At 45.2% G+C, this 24,938-nt stretch overlaps 1 protein-coding gene and 1 long non-coding RNA gene across 7 annotated transcripts; one reads left to right on the top strand and one right to left on the bottom strand.

Moving 5' to 3' along the window:
• The first annotated feature begins 263 nt into the window (after nt 1-263).
• LOC122222340 lies at nt 264-6,979 on the top strand. Its single transcript, XR_006203698.1, has 3 exons — nt 264-476; nt 5,275-5,494; nt 6,890-6,979. It is a non-coding gene; the product is annotated as an uncharacterized LOC122222340 (long non-coding RNA).
• On the bottom strand, nt 2,982-24,359 carry CB3H14orf93 (chromosome B3 C14orf93 homolog). 6 transcript variants are annotated; one of them, XM_042942713.1, is made up of 8 exons: nt 24,256-24,359; nt 12,457-12,604; nt 11,558-12,318; nt 9,047-9,367; nt 5,597-5,658; nt 5,268-5,371; nt 3,975-4,087; nt 2,982-3,723 (listed from the first exon to the last, which is right to left on the bottom strand). In XM_042942713.1, exons 3-8 carry the CDS (start codon nt 12,155-12,157, stop codon nt 3,304-3,306), a joined length of 1,620 nt encoding a protein of 539 aa, XP_042798647.1. In that variant the 5' UTR covers nt 12,158-12,318; nt 12,457-12,604; nt 24,256-24,359; the 3' UTR covers nt 2,982-3,303. The 6 variants fall into 6 exon arrangements, with proteins under 6 accessions (XP_042798647.1, XP_042798648.1, XP_042798650.1 ...); XM_042942714.1 differs by lacking the exon at nt 24,256-24,359 and adding exons at nt 14,478-14,573; nt 21,430-24,161 and having other exon boundaries at nt 11,558-12,564; XM_042942716.1 differs by having other exon boundaries at nt 11,558-12,564; nt 24,256-24,280.
• Between the last annotated feature and the right edge of the window lie 579 nt (nt 24,360-24,938).

Here is a 24,938-nt window from a genome sequence, read left to right on the forward strand (position 1 = left end):
TGGATACACAAAGAGGCTCAGAGACGCGTATGTGAAGAACCCAGAAGGGCGATGAAACCCATGTAGAGAGGTGGAAGACAGGTAGCGAAAGAAAGGGCGAACTGGAGCAAAGGGGATCGTGGGTGGTACGGAGACCGAAAGATGAACAGACTAAGAAAAAGAAAAATCTATGCATGTCCGGACAGAATGAGAGACCTACGATAATCTGCAATAAAAAGACACCACTTTCTGAACCCAAAGCTCTGCGACGGTAGGGAGAGAAGGAGCTTTAGGGGCTACGTAAAAGGAGTGGGGAAAAGGGTTGGGACTAATCTCTACCCTCAGGGTGGGACAGATACAGGAATAGAGACACCCCCTGGTGTTGGGAAATGAGATTTTTAGCAACTATTTCAGGTGACTGTGGGGATAGAAGGACTGGTTTTAGGGCTAGCGAATGCCTCCCCCTTGGTTGGCCCACAGGAGATTGGTGATAAAGAGTAAGTATTAACTTAGGAAGAAGAAGAGAAATGTCCTTTAGACGAGCTAGCAAGTGAAAATGATCAGGGTGGAAAAGGGAAAGAGGCTTCTAATATGGGCCACACTGGAAGGATCAAGAACAAGGAAAGAAGGAAAGGGAGGGGGGGCTGAAACTGAACATACCTAATTAAATACCAGTCAACTGATTTTGCCCTGACTAGCACATCAGGCGCAAGGGGTGGAGGAGGTAGAATGGAGAAGGAAAATGATTCTTTTGTATTTAGATAGTAGATGAGTATGAAAATTATATGCAAACAAATCATGCATATTATTTTCATTTCAACATTTTGAACACCTTTCATAATCTTAGTGTAGCCTTAGGGAATGGTGAAGCAAAGGAGGTTAATATCTTTGGGGAAATTAATTTGGCACAAACTATTTGGCTTCTTTGTCCTAGCTGCATTGTCTCCCTGACCTCATCTCTCGGGAGAATCAGCCTCTCTGTTTCCCTATCAGGCCTACAGCTCTTCTCTGATCCAGAGGAGAGTTCACTATCAGACCAGAAGCAGGGAACACTGAAAGCGTTAGTAACAGAGGGGAGCTATCAGGTTGCATCCAGAACCTGCTGTGAGCAACATCTTCAGAATTAACCATAAGGCTCTTCCTCCTTTCCTGTCTCCATATGGAGAAGGAAAACCTGGATTCTTCCTTCCTATTACTTACAACCAGAATATCCACAGAGCCTCTCATATTTGGAAGCTTTCCCCGTTTATAGTGAGGATGGGAGACTGAATCTCTTATGAAAAGTTGAGGAGCCTTTTGTGGTGGCAGCAGTGGGCACAGTTGGGATCAAGCACCTGTATTTTCAGGGGATAACAGGAAACAGAGACAAGTGAAGGGGGAGAGGGATGCACTGAGGGCATACTCCGGTAGTGCTCATGACCTCAGGGTAATCACTCTTTTGGAGCCAGGAGCTCCACCAGCCCTGTTCTCCCTTCTCAAGACTTTAATTATGAACTATGTACACAGATGGCTCCTAAATCCGTATCTGTAGCCCAGACATTTTTTTTTTAAGGTAAGCTCTACGCCCAACATGGTGCTCGAACTCATGACTCTGAGATCAAGAATCCCATGCTCCACTGATTAAGTCAGCCAGGTGCCCCTTAGCCCAGACTATCTTAGACTTAAAAACTCAGCTGACTACTATCATCTCCACGTGGTTGTCTCAAAGGCATACAACACCCTCAACTGACTTCACCTTCTCTGCCTCCTGAAATTGGCCCCTCCAGCATCCCAAGTAAATGGCGCCATTAACCACTTAGATGCTTACGCCAGAAACCTGAACGTCAACCTTATGTCCTCCTCCCTCAGCCTTAAGTCCAAGCCCTGTCAATCACCAAGTCCTTTCAGTTCGGCTTCCTAAATCTCTTTCAAATCCCCTCACCATCACTTTCTGTCTAGCCACCATCTCTTCTCTCTTGAACCACTGCAGGACATCCCCCCCTGCCCCCGCCCCGCAAGGCTTTCTCCCTGCAATCCATCTTATCCCCAGGGCAAGTGATTCTTATCAAACACAGAACTGACCATCTCATTTCCCTGCTTACCACCTTTGAAGGATTTCTCATGGCCTTTGAACTAAAGTCTATACTCTTCAAGATACTTGACAAGGTCTCTGGGTCTCTCCAGCTTTCCTCTGCACCAACTCCTCCCCATCTTTCAGGTATTACTTTAAACACCACTCTCTGAGAAGCGTTTCCCCACCACCAGAGTAGGTGAGCCAACCCTGCTGTCTGCTGCCGCTACACCTTCTGCTCCCCCATCACCACCCTTATCACAGTTCATTTCACTGTCTACTTAACTACCTGGCTTCCTGATTAGATAATAAAACCTAATCGGCATCTAACCTGATCCACAGTGTAACCACAGCACCCAACACAGTACCTGACACCTAGTAAGCAATCAGTATTTGTTACATACTGACTGAACAGAAAGCCATTTTTACTTCACAATCCATTCGTAATGCACAAAGTTTGGGTGTGGGTGTGTGTGGGTGCACGTGTGGGTGTGCGCGTGCGCACACACACACACATGCACACACACACACACACACACACACACCCCTTCCTCAAAATACAGTTTGGTTGACAGGACTAATAGCTACAAAGCCTCATATACTACTTGGTCACACAGTGGGTGAGCAGCTGCTAGTGACACATGGGAACTCTTTAAGCTTTAATTTCTTCATGTGTAAGATGGGAATAATAAAATCTGCCTTACATAATTCAATAAACAATAGCTATTATATCTGTATCCCAATTCCCAAATAGAGACACAGCCGTGTTCTGCTCAGAAGCATCAAGCCCATAGCTGAGACTGCCCACCAGGTGGCAGTATTATCCTGGACTGGTTCTGTGCGGCTTCCACTGCAGAGCCAGACCAGCAGTCATGGGGAAGAAGGTACAACCAGGGCTGCTTCCCCAGAGCTTTGAGTGAAACCAGAAAAAAAACCAACTCAGAGACTGGGGCAGATGTCAAGAAGGCCTCATGTTTCTTAGACCCATCCTTCTCCTTTTTTTCAGCTCAGGCTCCCCGAGGCACTATTTATGCTTAGAAATAAGCATTTTCTGGCTTGCCATTCACAGTGGGGGCAGTTTTCCCCCTTCTAGATAAGTCTTTATCCCAGCACAGCTGCTGGCTTCCACTTCCACTGGGGACTGTGTTAAGAAGAGAGACAGATTTGCTTTCTCAGGCTGCAGAGGACATCTTGTTATTCTGGGAAGCCCCGTGGCCATCCATTTCTGGGACATGGGGAGTGGCAGAAGCCAGAGTTATTCTTGGTTATAGATTTCATTCATCCTTTTCCACTTTGATTTCAATGAAGGAGTTCAAGTCAGGACAACAGGTTTTGTGGGGTTGGTCAAAAGATGGGGAGACAGGTCCATTCTCATCACCTCCCTCATCTTCCTCTTCTTGGAAATTAGGATTATAAAGTTCTGGTGGAAGGAGCTGGGCCTCAGCAGAAGGTAATCGGTCTGAGGGAGGTCCATACACACGGTTGGCTTTCGTGCCATGCTTAGAGTTGGCATCCAGGTGGTAGCAGAGTTCCGTGAGGCGCTGGGCCCGGAAACGGGGAGGCCGGGCCACCCAGACACCTGGCTCATTAAGACTGTCCTCTTCATCTGACATCAGCTCTTCTGTCACATCCTTCCATAGGCGTTGGTCCTCAGGTCCAAAATGCCTCATGATGCTGGATCGGTTGGCAAAAAGCTAAGGTAGGAGCCCAGGATAGAGATTAGGAAGAGAGAGAGACTAAGGATTAGATTTGGGGAGAGGGGTTCGGGTAGGAAAGCTGTGTAAAATCTGTGCCTGAGAGAACCTAGCCCCCCTCCCTCCTCCTCTACCTGCTAACATTCCTGGCTCTCAACCCTATTCTCAGATGCCAGGTCCTCTGGCCCTTCCCACTGCAGCTTAGTAGGGTTTAGCATTTAGAATCTTGAAAGGAAGGCCTAGAAACCTACCCGGTATCTGCGACTTCGAAGCTTCTTCTCCTCTTTTTCCTTCAGGCCTTTAAAGGGGTTCAGGGAATTGCGGTACTCACGCCTCTTAGTAAGGAAGTAGGCTACACAGGCTCCTGGGAGGAGGGAGAAGGGAGGGGGCAGAGAGCAAGGTCCTCTGGACCAGGTCCTCAGCCCTTTTTTCTGCCCTAACACTGGTGGCTGGGAAGGTGAGGGTCCCTCTAGATGGTGGGCTTTCTCACAGACCCATCAGCAGCTATTTACTCCTCTTTGGTTTAGCTCTCTCTGCTCACCTCCATGTCCAGCACTGACTCCACCCATATCTCCCCCTGGGAACACAAGTCCAAGCTTCTGTAACTCCCTCCCTGGCCCTTGGCTCAATTAAACCCACTCCCATTCTACTCTGCTGGTAGTAGATTCAAGTGCTTTTTCAACAGCAGCTTTCTAAATGCTTCAGGGTTAGCTACAAGCAAATAACAGAAGAGCAAGGAAAGTAGAAAACCCAGGACATAATATTTAGGGACAAAAGGGCAGGCCTGGGGTGCCTGGGTGGCTTAGTCGGTTGAGCGTCAGACTCTTGATCTCAGCTCAGGTCATGATCTCAAGGTTCTGTCGGTGAGTTCAAGTCCTTTGTTGGGCTCTGCACTGACGTGTGGAGCCTGCTTGGGATTCTCTCTCTCCCTCTCTCTCTCTGCCTCTCCCTCACTTGAGTGAACGTGCACATCTTAAACTAAATAAATAAACTTAAAAAAACAGAAAGGGCAGGCCTGGATTCTGACTTCCTTTTCTTTTTTTTTTTTTAATTTTTTTTTTTTAACGTTTATTTATTTTTGAGACAGAGAGAGACAGAGCATGAATGGGGGAGGGTCAAAGAGAGGGAGACACAGAATCTGAAACAGGCTCCAGACTCTGAGCTGTCAGCACAGAGCCCGACGCGGGGCTCGAACTCATGGACCGCGAGATCATGACCTGAGCCAAAGTCGGCTGCCTAACCGACTGAGCCACCCAGGCGCCCCCTGACTTCCTTTTCATAACACCCTAGATTCAGGCCCTGCAGAAACATCATGCACGCTGGTGTCAGCCCTTTCCTTTTCCCATTTTCAGTTCAAGCGGGGCAGGGGAATAAAAAAGCAATTAGAAACAATTCTGTGAAGAAGATGTGAGAATAGCCCAAAAATTTTATTTTAAGTCCACTCTTCTGAAAACCACCCAAATCATCTCCATTATGCCTCTACTCTGAACGAGAACAGTGAGTAGAAAAAGGATGAGATGGGAGTTAATTCAGTTTTTTCTCACCTTTCAGCTCCTTATCAGTGTAATTGTGGGGACTGGTCACCAGCTCCTGCTTGAGCTTTTCCAGAAGGAACTTCACTACTGAAATATTCCAAGAGGACTTGATGCTGCCACAAAGATCATGAACAAGGCAGTCAGCATTTTGAAAGCCAGAAAAACAGAGATTCCTGGCATGAATCAACTGTGTGGTAAATGCCCTCACGGCCAAGGGCAGGATGTAAGGGGCAATGGTGAGAGCAAAGCCTTAGCCTCATTGTTATACTGGAACAGCCCTCTAGTTCCCTCTCCTTGGCAGAGTACCTTATGATTGTTTTCCCTCAAGGGGATCGTACCTTTCAGACCCATTGAATCTCTTGTCGTTGGTGATGTGGTTATGCACATTGTGGACCAATTTCTAGGCGAAAAAACAAACACAGATTCAAGCTGAGAGTGTATATGATGGAACCCTCCTCTGTTCCCTAGGCATTGTCTCTATGGGGTTCTCTGCCCGAATCCTTCCCATAGTCTGGGCACCATTTCTGATGATACTCTTTCTTAGCCAGAGAGCCTATCCAAGTCAGTACTTCTAATGTCCCCCCTTTTTTGGTCCTTTTCATTTAATTTGTATGGAGGCTCTAGGATCATCCCTGGTCTTACTTTTCTGTTCCTGGGGAATATGATCAGTAGAGCAAAAGGTCTCAGACATTTTCACAAACATACTCCTTACAAATAGCCAGGAGAGAGCAAATATACACCAAGACTACTGCAAGTGGACATTTCTTGAGGCCCCCTATTCTTGCAAATTTTAAAGTTTTCTTTACAATATATCTGTATTTTTTTTAATCTAAAAATGGCTTCCAATCTTTTAGTACAATTGATGACCCAGGAAAATGCCCTAGGTGTATATATCCTTTTGCACATTACCACAAGTCCCAGGGGTATACACACCATGGTCTGAAAAACACAAACCTAAAATAACAGAAATGTGAAACGCAAAGGACCTTGGAGACTCTATCACCCAACCTCCCTTTCACATCATCGAACAGGCTTTCAGCTTTGCTTACACACCTTTAATAATGGGTTCTCACTAGTTTTTTGGGCCAGCTTATTTTACTGTTGAACATCTCTAATTGTTAAAAAGTTTTGCCTTAGACTCCAAAATCTGACCAGTTTTGCCTATAACGGCACCTAACATATTTGAAGACAGGTCTCATGTACTCCCCAAATCTTCTCCTATTCAGTCTAAATATCCTTCATATTTAGAAGTCCTTCAGCCATTCCTCATGACAGTTTCCAAACCGTCAGGCTCTCTGGCTTGCCAGTGTCCCTTGGACAACATGGCACTGGGAACTGAATCTAATCCATCAGCTGGGACCTGGCCAAAGGGAGCATTACTTCCCTGAATGGAACTCTACATTTCTAGGAATGAAACCCAAGATGGTGTTACCTTTCTTAGCAACCCCACCCCTATTCCCAATGTCACAGGGTTCATTCCCTGTGAGCTGTCAACTCAAGTCTACTTTTCACATGGATTCCTATCTCTGCCATTCTACAACTGCTTTGCTTTTTTAACTTTGATGCAGAATTTTACATTTCTTCCTATTAAATTTAGTTTTGCTGTTTCTGATTATATTTTTTATCTCAAGCTCCCTCAGTCAGTGGAAATTCCCAGTCCCAAACCGATGGACCCATATACTGATCTCAAGACTTCAGTTTCAATTAAGAAATCCCCATTTACCCTTCTGCTTCTATGACTGACTGACCATATCAATTTAGGAAAGTGCAGGCAACTTTTTATGGTTAGGGTCTCTACTCTATAAAAAAGGCCTGTAATTAAACTAGCTTCTCATATTTTACATATTTTACCTCTTAGAAGTCCCAACTTAAGGAATCACAAGAGGTGGGCAAATGCTTCAAAAAAATTTGAAAGTGTTGCAAAAAAAGGAAAAAAGGGGAGTTGCACAGCTTCCAATTCAAGTGGCTTGGAAGAGATCAGCTGATAAAAATCAAACCAGGCTTGAAGTGGAAAGGGAAAATACTCTGAGACAATAATAAGTGTTAAGACTGTAAAGGCAGCTGGCTCACCTACCTCCTGAGTGAGCTAAAAATAAATATATTCCCCAATGGGTAGCTGGGATTTGCAGCATTCCAAGAAGTCAGTGGTTCCGGTTTGGTCCTTTTGGATCCCTAGCAGTGACCCACAGCAGCCTGAGTGGATTGGAGAGATGCCTCCTTGATTCCTTCCCAGAGCCAAAGGCTGGAAGACTGAAGGCCTGCGGCTAGCCCTCTCCCTCTAAACCACATTTTAAACCTTCCTCTGTGATGGGCAGCAAAATTCCCTGACCGGTCCTCCAGGGCCTTTTCAAGTACTGTAACAGAGAGCATGGGGAGTGAGTGTACTCTCCTCCTCCAAGGTCCTCAGTTTCACCAGGCTCTCCAAAGGGCAGGTGGGAGCCAGCCCTCCACACCGACCTCTCGCTGGAGGCAGTAGGCTGGAGAGGAATGGAAGTGGTCAGAAACCCTAATTTTATGCAAATTGTAATCATCATACATTTATTCATGATTTAAACACTATGCTTGAAATGCATTTCTAGGTATATATGCCTCCATTTCTATCACTGGAAGCAAGAGATTCATGACAGAAAAACTAAACCCTATTCGTGATAAGTGAGATATCCCTGAACATAACCAAAATTTTAAATGAAGTCTGGAAAAAAAGATAATAAAATAAAACAAAGGTTAGAAACCAGTTGATTCGGATCATGAACGGTGTCTTCCTTCCCAGGGATGAAAAGAATCCCTCGGTGTAAAAACAAATCAAGTGAAAGGGAGAGTAAGAGTCAGGAGCCCTTAGGAAAGGGAAAAAGAAGAAAGAAGTAATGCAGATGAAGAAGGTGTGCGCGTAACCGGCTGTCTTCAACCTTTACTAAGACTGTGACAGGAGGAAAGGGGCTATGCTGTGAGATTTCTTCGGATGGGTGTGAATGATGAGCTCCCCTCCTAATCAGAACTCTCCAGTTACTCTATCAGCCATAAGCCAGAGAAAGGAAATGGCTTATAGTCCATATGAACACGATCTAGCTAAGGAACACCCCCGTGGTTATCAGAAAGATGTTCTGGGGCACAGAGTTGATCCACAGGACAATGGTTACCTTAGAACAGGGTTTCTCAACCTTGGCACTATGGACATTTTAGGTCGAATAATTTTCGGGGACTGCCCTGTGCACTGTAGGATGCTTAGTGATGTTCCTAAGGCTCCAAGCCACTCCAAGTTTCAGGCAAAACTGGTTCAACCCGGTACCTTCCCTGCCAAGATCCCCTTGGATCACTAGACTGTCCAAACCTTCATAACTGAGCTGAGTGTCTAGTGGTCCTCTGCATCCTTGGGGTTTGGGACCACCTCAGGATACCTTGGCCTTTCTGCCAATGGGTCCCTTGCTGTTTACCCTGAACACTGGTAAATGGCAGGCTGTTTCTAGTGCTACCATTCAGTGGTTGGTCTGCTCAATCCCGTAAAGATCTTCCCACCAGGATTATTAGATCATTGGGAGGAGGTGTGATATAATTCCCTTCTCTTTAAACAGAAGATTTCAATCTATTTGGCAAAGCCTTAAAAAAATTCCATGATTAGCAGGGGGACTGCCTGTCCCTAGGGCTATGGACCAGTCTGTCTCCTTCTTGCCCCTCCCTCTCCAGTATGATACAGGACACCACTCAATCAATATGGGAAGTTTAAAATCAACCCACACTTCATTCTTATCTCTCCAGACTGAAGAAAAATTTATAGAATTGAGCTCACTCACGGAGAGTACCAGATCCCGCTTGCGCCTGGAGTTCTTCTGCCCACTCCCTCTGGTCCTGCATGGGGAAGCAGTAAACCCTAGAGAGTGTCTCAGCTCCCCTGTTCCCCCAGGGCCTGACTCTTCCAAGGCACCGTCCAGCGCAGCTGCAGCACTGAGCATGTCCTCAGGGCGGGGCGGTGGCAGCTTGGTTCCATTTTCTGGCCCTGTCTCTGAGGTTGCCCGCTGAATAGCCAGTTGTGTGGCTGGTGAGAGTTGCTTGGCATAAGCAGGGACCAGCACCCGCTGTACTGCACCCTCAGAGGCCACATAATCATCCACCAGCTAAGAACATAAAAAAGAATAGCCTATTAGCCATCCAGGCTTAGGGGAACCCGGTCACCCATCATTCTTTGGCCAAGGATAATGAACAGAGAGTGGAAAGCAGGGGGAATCCAGGACAGTCTTTAATGGCCAATAGCTTGTTTCTCTGGTACTCCTATGGGGGTGTTGGCAAATATTTCTGGGGTACCCAGGGCCTCTCATGTTGAATCGTTACCATAGGACTGATTACAAGGACAAGGCTTGTTTCTGACACTCTATTTGTGAGGAATCCTCTATGATTTGCTCTTGGGTATAAGAACCGTAGCCAGGCAAGTATTTTGTCTAAAAGGCACTGGGGGAGGAAGTGATGACAAGAAAGGAACACGGAGCAAGAAAAGAAACAAGAAAATAAAATGGTAACAACAAAAGGGACAAATAGGAGAAAATGGGAGCAAAGACGGGAGCTATAAAGTCAGAAATTTCTAGAGAGGCTGGCACCAACTGTCCCCCACCTCCCACCCCATTCCCTTTGCACCACCTGTCTGTGCCCTCACTTGATCCTGCCCTGGCCGCATCCAACCGTCGCTGTCCTGACATCTACTTGCTGCCTGTGCCCTCACTCAAGGACACACAGGGCAGGGAAAGGAAGGAGGGAGGAAGACGACTGAGGGAAGAAAGGAGGGGGGATTTCTGCAGCCAAGAAAACAAAACAGTGAAAGTGGGGGGGGGGGGGAGAAACACAGAAAGAAGCGGGGGAGGAGGCTGAGATTTATAGACCTGTGAGCTGCTTTCTGCGCTGTGAAATCTAATTCCGTCCTGTCGGCTTGGAAGCCTTCCCTGCCTGACAGAACCACAGCTCAGGGCATCGCCTGGCCTGATACCTGGTGCCTCCTGCCTCCTCCCACCTCCCTGCAGCCCCAAACCCCCCTTGAGTTCTGGCTGGGCAGAGGGAGGCATGAGGCAGTGACCACCACCCGCCCGCATGGCTAAGCCTTCAGGGAGCAGTGACCAGCTGTAGCGTGACACTGGAGGGGGACATGGGGCTTCTACATTCATTTCTCAGATCCAGCAGATGGGCTGGGAGTTCCCTCCCTCCCATCTCCCCTGTGTGCTCTGATCCTTTTCTCTTTCCTGGGTGTCAGGGCCTTGTCACGTGCTGGAGGAGGAAAGAGAGGGCAGGGAGGGAGCATGGGGGAGGAGGGTTGCCAGACCTCCCACTGTCTCTCAAGTGGTGACACATCTGTTACTTTCCCATCTCTATGATCTCTGTAGTTGCTCCATCTCCTTTTCATACTTCCGTGTGCCACGCTCCGCAGTTTTTACTCTACTCAGCCAGGGTTTGCCTGCTCAGATGGCCCTGAGCAGTAAAGAAACTGAAATAGCACAAGGTGCTTCTGTGTCTTTTCCTGCGCACGAAATAGGTGCGCTTGCTCCCCTCGTTCTCCCTACATGCCATTCTCTTCCGAGGAGCTCTCGACGACTGTCTGTCCGCTTTTTGTCCTCCTGTTACTCCCTCCCCTCTGCCTCCCTCCCACCTTTCCTCACATTCTGTGGCACGCATATATTCTCTTTCCATTTAGATACACCTTTCCTCTCCGCTCGGTTCACTTTTTCTCCTTCCTCAACCCTTCATTTCCACCTGCCTCCTTCCCTCCCTACACCTGTCTTGTGTCCTTTGTCCTCTCCGTCTCTCCTTCCTTCCCTCTCCTCCCTCTCTGTGCCCCTCTGTCCCTCTCCTCTCCAGCTCTCCCTTCCTCTCCACCTCTGCATCTCTCCCCTCCACATTCCCATCTCTCTCTGTACTGAGTTCCTCTTGGCAAGCAGAGGGCCCATGATAAAATATGAATGAGCCGTCTGTGCACGGCAGGCCTTCTTGCCAGGAGAGGCAGAGCCCCTGGAGCAGCTGAGCCAGCTGTGGAGGAGAAGGTGGCACACAGAGCTCCTGAGAGGAAGGGAAGGGCACGGCCATCACCACGCACACCAGCAATGACCTGCCGAAGAGGATGAGGTTCAGAAGAACACAGATGAGTGCCGACTATCCCTGCCGGCTAAGGAGACTTGGTGCTGTCCTGTTTTAGCACAAGTAAAACCAAAAGAAAGGCTTACGGCTGGAAAGAAACTAGAGGGAGGGGGAAGGAGGAGAGAAAGGCCAGGAGAAGCAGTCAGGAGCTACCACACGACACTGGCGTCCTGCTCTGAGGCCATACTCACGGGATTGAGCATCGAGGCCGCCTCGCTGGCAGCCAGGGTGCATCCGGGGAGCCGCGTGTCTCTCTGGCCTGCAGGGAAGCCCAAAGGCCCGGGACCCACAGCCGACGCAGCTCCCACCTGCCACAGCTCCTCAATCACCACCTGCATGCCGCTGCCCACGCTGTCACACTCCTCCTCTGCGGCAGATGCGGCCTTGCAGGCTTCCCCGGGGCTCTCTTTGAGAGGTCCAGCCTCCTCAGATGGGGAGCCCTGGGCCCTGCCGTCCCCATCTTCCTCAGGGGCAGAGGCTTTCCCCTGCCTCAGCTCACCCACCTCCTCCTGGAGACATTTTAGTAATTCGTTGTTGGCCCTGGCGAGCCCCAGAGCAGCCTCAGCCAGGCCCACTGCCTTCTCCACGCGCTGGTAGATAATATGAAGGAGCTGCTCTGAACTCTGAACCGCCAGGCCATGTCCGGTCACTGTGATAGGGGTGCTGGGAGGAGGGTTCCCGCCCTGAGAGCTTGTGCTGCCCCCACTAGTCTCGCTCTTACAGGCACAGCAGCAACATCTGGCCTCACTGCCACCAGGAGGGGAGAAGAGAATGGTGGCACTGAAGGACATGGTTGACCGCAGCGGGAACAACTTTAGTCACACTGCTGGACTGCTCCAAAAGGCGTCCCCAGTCACTGGACTCCAGTCGGTAGGAAGCTCTGGCCTCTTTGCATTCACTTTCCTTTGTCATGGAGGGTGACCAGAGGAGCCTGGGCACCAGGCGGTGGATTCTGTGAAGGAGGAGCAGGCAAGCCGTGAGGGAGCACACAGTCCATGGCTACCTGTTCTCGGCCTGGGGAGGAGAGATGCCTTCTTCTACCTGCAGATCCTGTGCTCTCCTAGCACAACTCGCTGGGTGTCCCACTCACCCGTGTCCAAAAGCGTGGTGCCTACACAGGCCTTCCTGATGAACAGAGTTTCACGGAGTAGAAGGCATTCTTCCTGCACCCAAGCATGGAATCCGCCACCACTCCGACCTAAGGAACAGAGCAGGGACTCAAAAGGACACACAAGATTCTGGAAAGATTAGAAGATTAAGGAAGAAAATGCAGATCTGTCTTCTCCTCACTATCTTTGCCCTAATAACAGTCATTGCATTTTGTCTCCTTGACATCATTCCTGAAGGAGTTCAGAACACTCCTTGCAGGTTATCTCATTCACACAGCAGCTCTAGGAAACACATATTACCCCAGGTCCACAGAAGAGACATGTAGAGAAGTGATATATCTTTTCAAGGTCATAGGGAGACAGCAGAATCCAGTTATTGCTACTTTCAATCTAGCATTTATTTTTTTTTTAACTGAGACCACTTTTTGTTGACATAAAGAATCATGATTCTACCCTCTCTATAATTTTCTTACAGATGCATTCAGAGTAAGACTCCTAAATAAGGAATATGCCGATCACTGCAGCCCTCAACATGTCACCAAACCCACACTATTATATCCCTGATGCTTTGGGGATGGGGCAGGGAAAGGAAGGGAAAAGCTGGATCAGAGAATCAAGCTGTGGTGACCTGGGGCTGCACAGCCCCCTTGCTCTCACGCTTGTGCATCTGGGTCTCCAGCCCCTGAAAAGAAGTCCAGCTGTTCTGAATCCTACAGCTGGTAGCCCAGAGAAATCACCTCCTGGGCCCCTCACTTCCACTTCTCAAGCTCCTTGAGGGAGTGGCAAAGCTCAACAGGCACAAAGCTCAATAGGCACGTCTACATAGCTAAGCCACTTTGCCCACATGACCAGCCCCATTAAAGAAGAAACCAGAGGGGCGCCTGGGTGGCTCAGTCGGTTAGGCGTTCGACTTCAGCTCAGGTCATGATCTCGTGGTCTGTGAGTTCGAGCCCAGCGTCAGGCTCTGGGCTGACGGCTCAGAGCCTGGAGCCTGCTTCCGATTCTGTGTCTCCCTCTCTCTCTGCCCCTCCCCTGTTCATGCTCTGTCTCTCTCTGTCTCAAAAATAAATAAAACGATAAAAAAAAAAAAAAAAGAAAAAGAAACCAGAAAACCAATGATAAACCAAACTGCCTTACTTTTGAATCACCCTAGTTAAGCAACTAAACCATTCGAGAAGAAAAAGAAGAAAAAGTGTGGGAGGGTTGGATTGTACCACCGAGAACACTCCAAGGAACTTCAAATTGTCTTTTCTAAATACTTGATTATAGAAAAAAGAATCCTTCTTCCTGAAGCTCCCTAAGTGACAAAGTCTTGAGTATGTTTATAATTTGCACAAGAGATACATTTCCATCTTACCCTTTAAATTATATCATAACATCACAATTAAAAAAAGAGGTGGTTAAGAAAATTTTCTATATATTGAGATTTGGGGGCTTTTTTCTGCATCAGCAATCTCATTTCAGAAACAGGTAATATCAGTGCCTCTGAGGTACTAAAACGTAAATCTCACAATGCATTTTAATTACATTTGGTTATTAAAGAATAGTCTTTAATTTGCTCTTTCCACCTTATATATCGAAAAAACGGTTTCCATGCCAGGTATTCACTTTTTGTAAGAACTGAACTCAAATCCATTTGCAGCTTCTCTGTCATTAGAGTCACTGGAAGGCACAGCTAAATCTAAAACTAAAGGTTAGAGGAAAGCACTAAGCAATTCTTATGTCAACTTATGGATGTGTCATTTATGTATTCTTTCTCTTCTTAAATAAGGGACTTCACTGTTCTCGCAGGGTCTTTAACCAACATTATGCAAGGAGTTTAATGTGAAACGTGGCTGTTGTGAGAAAAAGACAGTTATGTAGAGGATAACATACAGATAGTGGCCAGTTGGGTTCAGCATTTGTGAAACCAGAAACTAAGATGCATCAGGTTGGGATACTGGGTAGGTACCCCTTCTGGTACCAAATTGACAACAACCACATTCTTACCCAGAACACTTACTCTTTCTTGCAAGAGGCCTTTACCCCTGACACTGTTGTGCCTGCCTTGAGCCCTTCCCTCCACCTCGACTGGTCTTCTTCCCCAAACAGCACAGAACTGGAAGTAAAAAATATATATATATGGGGTTCTCATCCTGCTGCACTACTTAGCAGCTGTGTGAAATTGGGCAAATTATTCCCTTTTTTGAGCCCCAGTGTTCTCATCTCTGCCTACTTTGAGAGTTTTTGTGATGACTATACATAATGTATGTAAGGCACCTACAGAGTGCTGGCATATGGCCACTGCTCCACAAATAGCAGCTGAATGATATTATGATTGTTCCTGAAATATTTTGTGTTCCCATCCTGGACCCCCATCCTGATTTTCCAATCTCAAAAAAAAAAAAAAAAAAAAAAAAATGCTGTGGCTTGGAATGGAACTTGGATGATTTTTCCCCTACATTTCCCCCCCTAAATTTAATAACAAATTTCTAAGAAACAATAAATTCAAGTCTACAAAGATGCATGTAAACATACTAAACCTTCTATTATGTACATTAGAAAGGTAATTAAGGAAACAGAGTATTTGCAATTTACTTACTCTCATGAGCTGGCTTTAGACTAAGGGTAATATTCAATTCTGCCAGCTTTGAATGATAAATATTATTTTCATATTTGTGTTGACATAAAAAAATCATGATTCTACCCTCTCTATAATTTTGTTCCTCAATTTATTTCTGCTTTTCTACTTTGTGTATTACCTAACTATGTCCGCTTTAGAATGTCACATTCAGAGCAACAAATAGGTATTTTTTTAAATTAGCCTGTCTATATAAACCTGGTACAGTGCAGTGCAGCACAATGGGTATTCAAATACAGTAAAACCTTGTATTGTGAGTAACTTGTTCTGTGAGTGTTCTTCAAGATGAGCAAACATTTCTAATAAATTTTAACTTGATAAAGGAGCGATGTCTTGCAATACGAGTAATATGTGACACTAAAAGTCACATAATCACAGCTGAGCCAGTGGTTCTTGAAATTCCCTTTGATATAGAAGTGCTTTGGATTATAAGCATGTTTCCAGAATGAATTATGCTCACAAACCAAGGTTTTATTGTACCTCTTTTTTAGTTTCTATGGACATTCCTGCTGACTTCATTTCCGTGGCTCCCCTAGCCACTTAAGCTCAAAGACAGTGAAATGTAAAGGATAAGGAAAGAGGGGTATCTGGGTGGCTCAGTCAGTTAAACATCCAAATCTTGATTTCAGCTCAGGTCATGATCTCATGGTTCATGAGTTCGAGCTCATGTTGGGCTCTGTGCTGATGGCGCCTCCTTCTCTCCCTGCCCCTCCCCTACTTGTGCTCTCTCTCTCTCTTTCTCAAAATAAATAAATAAAACTTTAAAAAAAAAAGGACAAGGAAAGAAATGAGGGTCATCAGGTAATAAAAGAATCTTTCACATTATAATATTTACTAACCAGATAACAACTTAAATGTTGGATAAGTTGGATTAAAAGCAAAACAAACACTAATTCGTTAGTTACATATATCCCCATTAGAGAAAAAGAACACGTTAGAAAAAAAAAAAGTTGTTTCTAAAAACTCTCAGTATGCAAGGCCATGCTGAAGGATGAGTCACCAAAATGGATTGCCCTCCTCTAAGTACTCAAATGAAGGGAAGACAAAGTCCTTACATGCAAGGAGATTACAGCATATGTGAGAATGAAATGTTCAAAGGACAAAACAAAATACATACAAGTGCCTAAAAATATGGTGCAGACAAAAATTCTTAATTAGTTAGTTCAAAATAATGGAAAGATGAACAGAATGAAATCATGAGGAAGGGGTCTTACAGAGGAAAAACCTCCAACAGGGCAATGTATAGAATGAACAGGGAGGTGGTAAGACGATATGAGAGATGAGAGAAAAAACAAACATTACAGGAATTAACAGGGTACATGTGTGAGGTCAGAGTAAAGAGGCTTATATAGAAAGGTACAGAACACTGATCTAGGATTTTGAAAACCAAGTTAAGGGAATTCTTAGAGTAGGGGTCAGCAAAACTTTTTCTGTAAAGGACCAGACAGTAAGTAATATTGGCTTTGCAAGTCATGTGGTTGCTATCACAACTACTCAACTCTGCCACTGTAGCGCAAAGCAGCCACAGGAAATACATAAACAATGAGCACAACTATGTTCCAATAAAACTTTATTTATGGACAATAAATGTCATAAAATATTATATTTAATTAAAAAATGTAAAAGCCATTCTTAGCTCATGGGCCATACAAAAACAGATGGTAGGCCAGAAATGTCCTATGTATGGGCTGTAGTTTGCTGACCCCTGTCTTAGACACCTAAAGTGGAAGAGTTAGAGATTAGGAGACTGTTTAATCCTGAAGTAAGGTGAGAATGAGGATTGTGGATATGAAGGTTCAACATCCTGGAGGAAGATCTGATAATATTTCTTTACTAGACAACTTCAAGATTATCAATCTGAGAGTCAGAAGATGGTACATTGACAGATGATAGAAATGAGGACGCTGAGAGGAGGCACCATCATGTTAAAGAAGACGTGTATTTTTATTGATTGATTGATTGATTGTTTTTTAGGGAGCTCTACACCCAACTTGGGGCTGGAACTCATGAGTCGAGTCACATAATCTACCAACTGAGCCAGCCAGGCACCCCAGATGAGTGTTTACTTAACAAGTTAAATTTCAAACTGATAGCAACATCTTTATTTATTTTTTTAATATTTATTTATTTTTGAGAGAGAGGAAGAGACAGAGCATGGACAGGGGAGGAGCAGAGATAGGAAGACAGAATCAGAAGCAGGTTCCAGGCTCCGAGCTACCAGCACAGAGCCCGATGTGGGGCTCAAACCCACAAGCCACGAGATCGTGACCTGAGCTGAAGTTGGACGCTCAACCGACTGAGCCACCCAGGCGCCCCAGCAACATCTTTAAATGTATGTCCTGATAGCAACTGACTAGGGCTGGAAAACAAAACAAAACAAAACAAAACAAAACAAAACAAAACAAAACAACAAGAGGAAGGTCAGAGCTGGGATGCAGATTTAGAATCTTTGCAGGAGGGAAGTAGCTAAACCTGAGAAAGTGAATGCACTCTCCAAGAAGTAAAGATAAAGTGTGAAATGCAAAGGCCAAGGACAGCGCTTCAAGCCAATTTGTGGAAGAGGCTTCATTAAAAGAGAAGTATGGTCAGTGAGGTGGGAGAAAAAGAGTGTTATGAAAGCCAAAGTAGAAAGAATGTCAAGAAAGTGGATCTAATCCACTGTGACAGGTGCAGCAGAATGGCTAAAAAAGATGAAAATTAGGGAGATATATTTTATTTGTCTGTGATGGTCACTGGTGATGACCAGAAAGGTAAATCCTGTAATGAAAGTAAAACTATGCAATAGATTAAAGAGGAATGATGGAGAGAAAATGGAAGCAAGACATGAAATCAAGTCTTCTAGAATTTAGTTATGAAAGGAAGGAAGGAAATAGGAAGTCAGAAGGGGCCCTAGAGCTTTGGTATATTTACAAAGCAGAAAGAAAAAGGCCAGTGATTTTTCTGACATTAGCCATAGCAACATTTTTCTAGACATGTCTCCTGAGGCAGCGGAAACAAAAGCAAAAATAAACCATTGGGACTGCATCAAAACAAAGACTCTTGATTTTGGCTCAGGTCATGATCTCACAGTTTGTGTCTTTGAATCCTGCATTGGGGTTTGTGCTGACAGCCCGGGGCCTGCTTGGGATTCTTTCCTTCTCTCTCTCTCTCTCTCTCTCTCTCTCTCTCTCCCTGCCCCTCCCCAGCTTGTTCTTTCTCTCTCCTTTTCTCTCTCTCTCTCTCAAAATAAAGACAAACTTAAAAAATAAAAGAAAGAAAAAGAAAGAAAAATTTTAAAAAAGGGTGGTTGTGGTTCCTGGCTGGCTCAGTCAATGGAGTATGTGACTTGATCTCAGGGGTCGTGATTTCAAGTCCTAGGTTGGGTGTGGAACCTACTTAAAAAAAAAAAAAAAGACTTAAAAGAAAGTAAAAGCCCATAAAAAAGTAAAGGATGAAGCTATTAGAAAATAATTAAATTTTCTTTTGGGAAGTCTCTTCCCAATGTAAGAAAGAAGGAAGGGTAACTGTTGCCTGAGACTGCAGAGAAGAAAAAACAGATACAGAGCAAAGATTCGTTGAGGTGGAGAGAGGAAGACAAAGATACACTACTGAGACTCTCTTTTTTACTTAGAGGCAGATTTTTCTTGGCATGAATAATTCAAATTGATAACAGAACTTTATTATAAACAGTGCTATATTATCTGTTGTTACAACCTGTTAAATCCTTTTCTAACACTCCCAGACTAACATAATTAATTATTCTTGCTTTTTTCCAACACTGGCTTATGGTTCTAGAGCCCATTTAACTCTGCCAACACTATTAAGGAACAAAAAATTTATTCTGATATCTTTATTATATTTCTCAAAATGTATAACTGCTTAATTCAATAACCCATGAAGCAATCCATGAAGTGCTTGGCAAAGCAATGGTTAACTGTAGTAAATTATCTGGGCAGTGTCTGTACCATCATTATTATTTTTTTTTTTTTTTTTAATTTTTTTTTTCAACATTTTTTATTTATTTTTGGGACAGAGAGAGACAGAGCATGAACGGGGGAGGGGCAGAGAGAGAGGGAGACACAGAATCGGAAACAGGCTCCAGGCTCCGAGCCATCAGGCCAGAGCCTGACGCGGGGCTCGAACTCACGGACCGCGAGATCGTGACCTGGCTGAAGTCGGACGCTTAACCGACTGCGCCACCCAGGCGCCCCTGTACCATCATTATTAAACATGTTAATACTGTCAACTTTTGCAATTTCAGATTGCTAATTTACTTTATCATTTTTGCAATGTTTATTTATTTTGAGTGAAAGAGAGCACACGTGCATGGCAGGAATGGGCAGAGAGAGAATTCCAAAGAGGCTGTTCGCTGTCAGCAAGGAGCTGGACTAGGGGTTTGATCTCAGGAACCATGAGACCATGACCTGAGCTGAAATCAAAAGTCAGACCCTTAACCAACTGAGCCACCCAGGCACACCTCAGATTGCTAATTTATCTTAAAGCCAAGAATTCATATTTTTGTTCAAGAGAGGAAAAAAAGGAATAAACTAAGGTTGACCACCACAGAAAAACATACAGACCTTTTACAAAATGCTATCAACTTTTAGAACTGAGTGTTGAGAAAAAGATTTTTAAGGGAACCTGACTGGCCCAGTCCAGAGAGCACGCAACTCTTGATTTAGGGGTTGTAGGTCTGGGCCCCCACAGTGGGTACAGAACTTACTTTAAAAAGATAAAAGTTAAAAAAGAAAGAAAGAAAAAGATCTATAATCTTTTGATAAGTTGCCAACACAAAGTAACAACAGTTGTCAAACTTAAGTTTGCATAAAATATATGTTTGAGGTTCATTCCGTATTTGTCTAATTTTAATACATGTGAAAGGAGCCCAGAAAGTGCATTTTTCAATAATTCTGATATTTTCTTCATAAATATTTAGATAAAAAAGAAAGAAAAGTCATCTTCTTCAGACAGATGAGACTGTCTGAGGCTGTCTCAGGGTGAGACTGTCCATAATCTTAACTACCCCTTTCCTCCCAAGTCACATGTATTTTTGTTAGAACTAAATATATCATACTCTTGGCAGCTCCCTTGCTTGCTTTCAACCCATTCTGAGCTTGAATTTTCTGCATGACTGAGTTCGCCTCCAAACTATGAAAAATAAAAGTTTCCTCACTTTTAATAGATGTCTATGATATGGTATCACTCTAATGATATATGTCTTTATAATGGGCCCTTGACTCATTCAGGGTCACGCTAGCAACGGAACTCCTTAAATGTGATTATGGAAAGCACAGCAATGCATACCATAATTTTCATCTTAAGAAATAAAAAAAGGAAAACGGCCACTTAAAGCTCCTGCTGTGCTGGTCAGCCCTGCTCCTCCACTTGGAGGTGCAATATGGCTCACCTGTTGGAAGGTACTCTCAGAACCTATTTCTTTCTTTTCTTTTAATGTTTACTTATTTTTGAGAGAGAGTGAGAGTGGGAGAGGGGCATAGAGAGAGGGGGAGAGAGGATCTGAAGCAGGCTCTGTGCTGACAGCAGCCAGCCAGATGGAGGGGGGGGTGGGGGGGACTGGAACACAGGAACTATGAGGTCATGACCTGAGCCCAAGTCTGACACTTACAACTGACTGAGCCACCTAGGCGTCCCTCAGAACTTATTTCTATCAAAAAAGAGATCTTTTATCACACAAGAGCAGAGAAACAAATACCATAAAATATTATTTTCCTATGTTTTGAAAGACTGACCCATCTCATGATCTGCAGACTATCTAAAACCTCATTTTCAGGGATTAAAAAAACAAGAGATGTAGACCTAGAGGGAGAATGAGATCCTAAGAAAAGGATTCCATTCGCCTGAAATTTTCATGTACACTTGTACAGTGGTACAAGAGTTTTTAGCCTAGTGTATCGGTCTTTTTCATTTACATTTGTTAAAATGCAACTTGGTAAGATTAAAATCCTGGTTTAAGATTTTCAGAGAAATGTGCCTGACATAAAGGGCAAGTCCTGCATTGCTGGATCAAGTGAAAAATGAACCACCAGCTCCTAAAGCTATATCATGTGCCCTGCGAGCCCTCGATAAATGTTAGTTGATTAAATATTAGTCAGAGATGACAAGGTGGGCACCAGGGACAGAAGAACCATTTCCGAAGGGAGCGTGGTTCAGCTACAAGCAGGACGACCGGCAGCGACGCAGGAGGAACAGAGCTCCAGCACAGCCCTCGAGGCCGCAGGGGTCATGGCGACTCGCCACTGAGCCCAACCTCAGAGAATGCCCAAGGGGTTCCGGGGAATGGGGTGTAGCGGCAAATAACCGAGTGGCCCAAGGCGCTGGGATCTCTCCGCCTCACCGTGGGTACACTACGTGGCTACAAAAGCTCTGAGGACTCGGTCTGGGAACAGCCCGGAAGTTCCTGCGGCGGTCCTGCTCTGGCAGCCCTACAGGTGTTCCATCACGGGTGTTCCACCGCGTGTGCCGCGCGTCACCGCGGCCAGCTGACTCAGCTACAACTACAAGAGCTCGCGGGCTCGGGAGAGAGACCGCGGCGCCGGCCCGTGTACCCGGCCAGCGCGCGCACGCGGCGAGGCACCGCCCCGCCTGTCCTCTGGCTCCCGGTGATTGGCGATTGAACGACGAGGGGAGCAGGGCCAGGGACGTTACTGGTTGCATTCCACAATCACTCAACGAGCCAGGGAGGGGCGGGGCCTCTTCAGGGCGGGACACGACTGCTAGGCTGTTTCAGGGCCGTTAGGCGCCATCTTTAGCTTGTTTTGTTTTGTTTACTTGGTTCTGTCCTCTGCTGCTTACAAGGCTGCGTGTACACGATTATAAATGCAGTGGCCACAGAAAGGTCTCATACATTTGGTGGTGGAAAGCTTTTAATTCCTGTCGGCCTTGGTTACAGACCTTTCAGGTCCCACTAGCAAGGGGGCAGTTCCCCTTCAAAGTTTTCATCTCTACGAACCCCAAAGGCAACTGAGTTCAGCTGTGCTTTGGTAGGAAGGCCAAGCCAATGATATATTCGTGGGACTCAACGCAGGGACCTTGGACATGAGCCTAGGTTCCTAATAAAAATCAAATGGCTTAGCAAGTGTACTGCTCTACAAGAGCTCTCTCACGAGAAGTTAAAAAGTGATGCCCTGCAGTGATGTGAAAAAGAATTAGAAAGAGCAAAGTTCCATTAAAATTCCCAGCACTGCGGCCATCACAAAATCACCGTAATCTGACTAGATCTCAGAGATATGCATGCAGGTCTCAACTTGTGGAATGATCCGTATTTGAGGTAGTATTTATTAAGTACTGATCTGACTTGCATTGTTAGTTAATAAAAATACACCCAGTACAGGTAAGTAACCTAGAGAGCCCACAGAGGGCGACTTTCATTATGAATTTCAAGACTTGTACAAATAATTTTAAAGCTGTTGTTGAGGCGTCCCAAATGCTACTTGACACTGAGTAGGACGTTAGCTGAGGAATAGAACTGTGTTACCATCACCATACAGAGGCTCTGTTGTAATGAAATTTGAACTCTACAGTAGATCCTTTTATATCCTGGTTGCTACTTCACTGGTGACATTCCAGTTTCTCCCTCATCACCCCATATACTTCCTATGCTTTCACTCCAATCTGCGAATGCAGTTTTTAATATATTTTCCGTATGACTCCTAATAGAAGACACTGGTTCTGTAACAGAATGAAGGGAGAATATGGCTCATATAACAGGAGGTCCCGCTCAGCTTGTTTTGTCCTCATTCTTATCCTTTTCTCTGTGACTCTTCCACACGGGGAGAAGGCTTCCCATTCCAAAAATGCAACATGATAACCAAAATGCATTTCTTATCCCTCCTTTGTATTATTTGCCTTTGCCTCCTCTGGCCCCTCCCCCATCACAACCATCATGAACAGTTTTTGAGAATTGGACTTGACTGGATTATTTTCCTGACACTTTGCCAGCTGTGGAGCTTTTCAAACAAATCCCAACCTATAAACGACCAATTTTGTCAAAAAGCCAAGAGAGACCTTCCCTTCAGAACACACCAACGAAACCACACATAAAGGCCAAAATATACACAGCTGTACATTTATGAACGTGAGACAATAAAAAGCAAAACCACTTAGGCAAAACAATCACTAAAGAAGGCTTTGAACCACAGATTCAATAAATTGCCTATGCTCGTTTGCCACATGGACTATATACTCCCTGGCAATTATTTAATTATTCACTGATACTTTAGAAGAGTAGTAGAAAAATACAGTAAATGCACATAAAATGAAAGTGCCTAAGTATGCTAAGAACAGGATTTCTTCTAAACTCTAATTTGCACACGAAATCCTGTTTTAATCACTTTTGGGAACACAACAGAAAAAAAATCACATCCTAAGGGTTACTTTGCACACATAAAACCAAAGGTAATCTTTTTTTGAAAACAAAATCTGATATGGCACATATACACATACTGTACATATACACAAAGCACAAAACCCCAAGATAAATCTTTATGATATCATTTGCTCACACACACACACACACACACACACACACACACACTGTCTTCATGAAAATGTAAGACACATTTGTAAGAAGGGCTTTGCCCACCTCCCCAGGGAAATGAGTGTCTCAATTATAATATCCAAACATTTTTAACCTATTGGCCTTGGACAATTGCCACATTCAAGCCACTTGGTTTTGATTCTGGGGGAGGGTGTGTAAAACGCACGCAAACAGCTTTGTGAGGGAGTCTCAAATCTCCGCTTCTTTCGACGTTGCCCTTGACGTTGCCCGTGGCAGAAATTTACATTATCCCTTCAGCCCGCCTAAAAAGAAGAAGAAGACGAAGAAGAAGAAAGAAATCTATACTTCCCAAGCGTCTAATTTTTTTTAAATCCCTCGACCATAAAAATTTACCAGTTTTCTTTTATAACAAAAAGAAAAAAAATCTCTACAAATTTGGCTGTTAACAGTTGTACACGGCCATCCTGCTTCTCAACTTCTTGGTATATTTAAAACCTTGACCAGGAAAAAGAAAGAGGAAGAGAGACAGAAAAAGAAATGGGGGAAAGCGCAAATTCCCCTTAGCAACAGTTTCCTCACCCCAGCACTGCCACAGATCTCTAGTTTTAAAAATTTTGAAAACACACACAAGATTAAGGAGGAAAAAAAATGGAAAAAGGATACCCGAAGGTCGTATGGCTCTTTGTATTCGTGTGTGTGCAAAAAGGAGGACTCGCGGCGCCCGAGCCGGTAAGCTCCGCCCCTCCCCGGACGCCCTCCCGGATTGGTCGCCGCCGGCGGCGGGGCGCCCCGCCCGCGAGCACACGCGCCGCGCCCCAGGCCGGGTCCCCAGGGGGCCCCTGAGGGCAGCCCGACCCCCGACCCAGACCCCCTGCCATCTGGACCCTAGCGGTTGGCTGGTATCTATCCCTTTCCCCGCCTCTGTCCCTTTCCTTTCACTTTCTCACCCTCCTCACCCTTTCCCACCGTCCTTTCTCAGCGAAACGAGGCCCTCGGCATCAATATGAGTAACAGTCCAGTGAGCGAGCTCCTTCGGACATTGCTAAACTTGGTTAGCTACTCAGTGAAATTCTAGACTTGGATTAAGCATCAAGGACTTGGTGCGTGGGCCTGAGCTCGTGACTTCCAGGTAGAATGTCTCTGGGTCGTGGCTGTTGCTTGACACTCCCACCTTTACGTGAACGAACATTTCAAGCAAGTATGTGACATCCCTCAGGTGAAAGACAAATAGTCTTGGACTTTCGGCGATGCTTTTGCTCAGCCTGAGTCTCCAGTTTTTCTCTACCCGGCTAAGATAATATTCTCAACAACCTAAAATGGCTCCCCTTTACCTCCTGCATGAGGAC

The sequence above is a fragment of the Panthera leo genome, chromosome B3 (assembly GCF_018350215.1).
Source record: "Panthera leo isolate Ple1 chromosome B3, P.leo_Ple1_pat1.1, whole genome shotgun sequence".
Classification (NCBI taxonomy): domain Eukaryota; kingdom Metazoa; phylum Chordata; class Mammalia; order Carnivora; family Felidae; genus Panthera; species Panthera leo.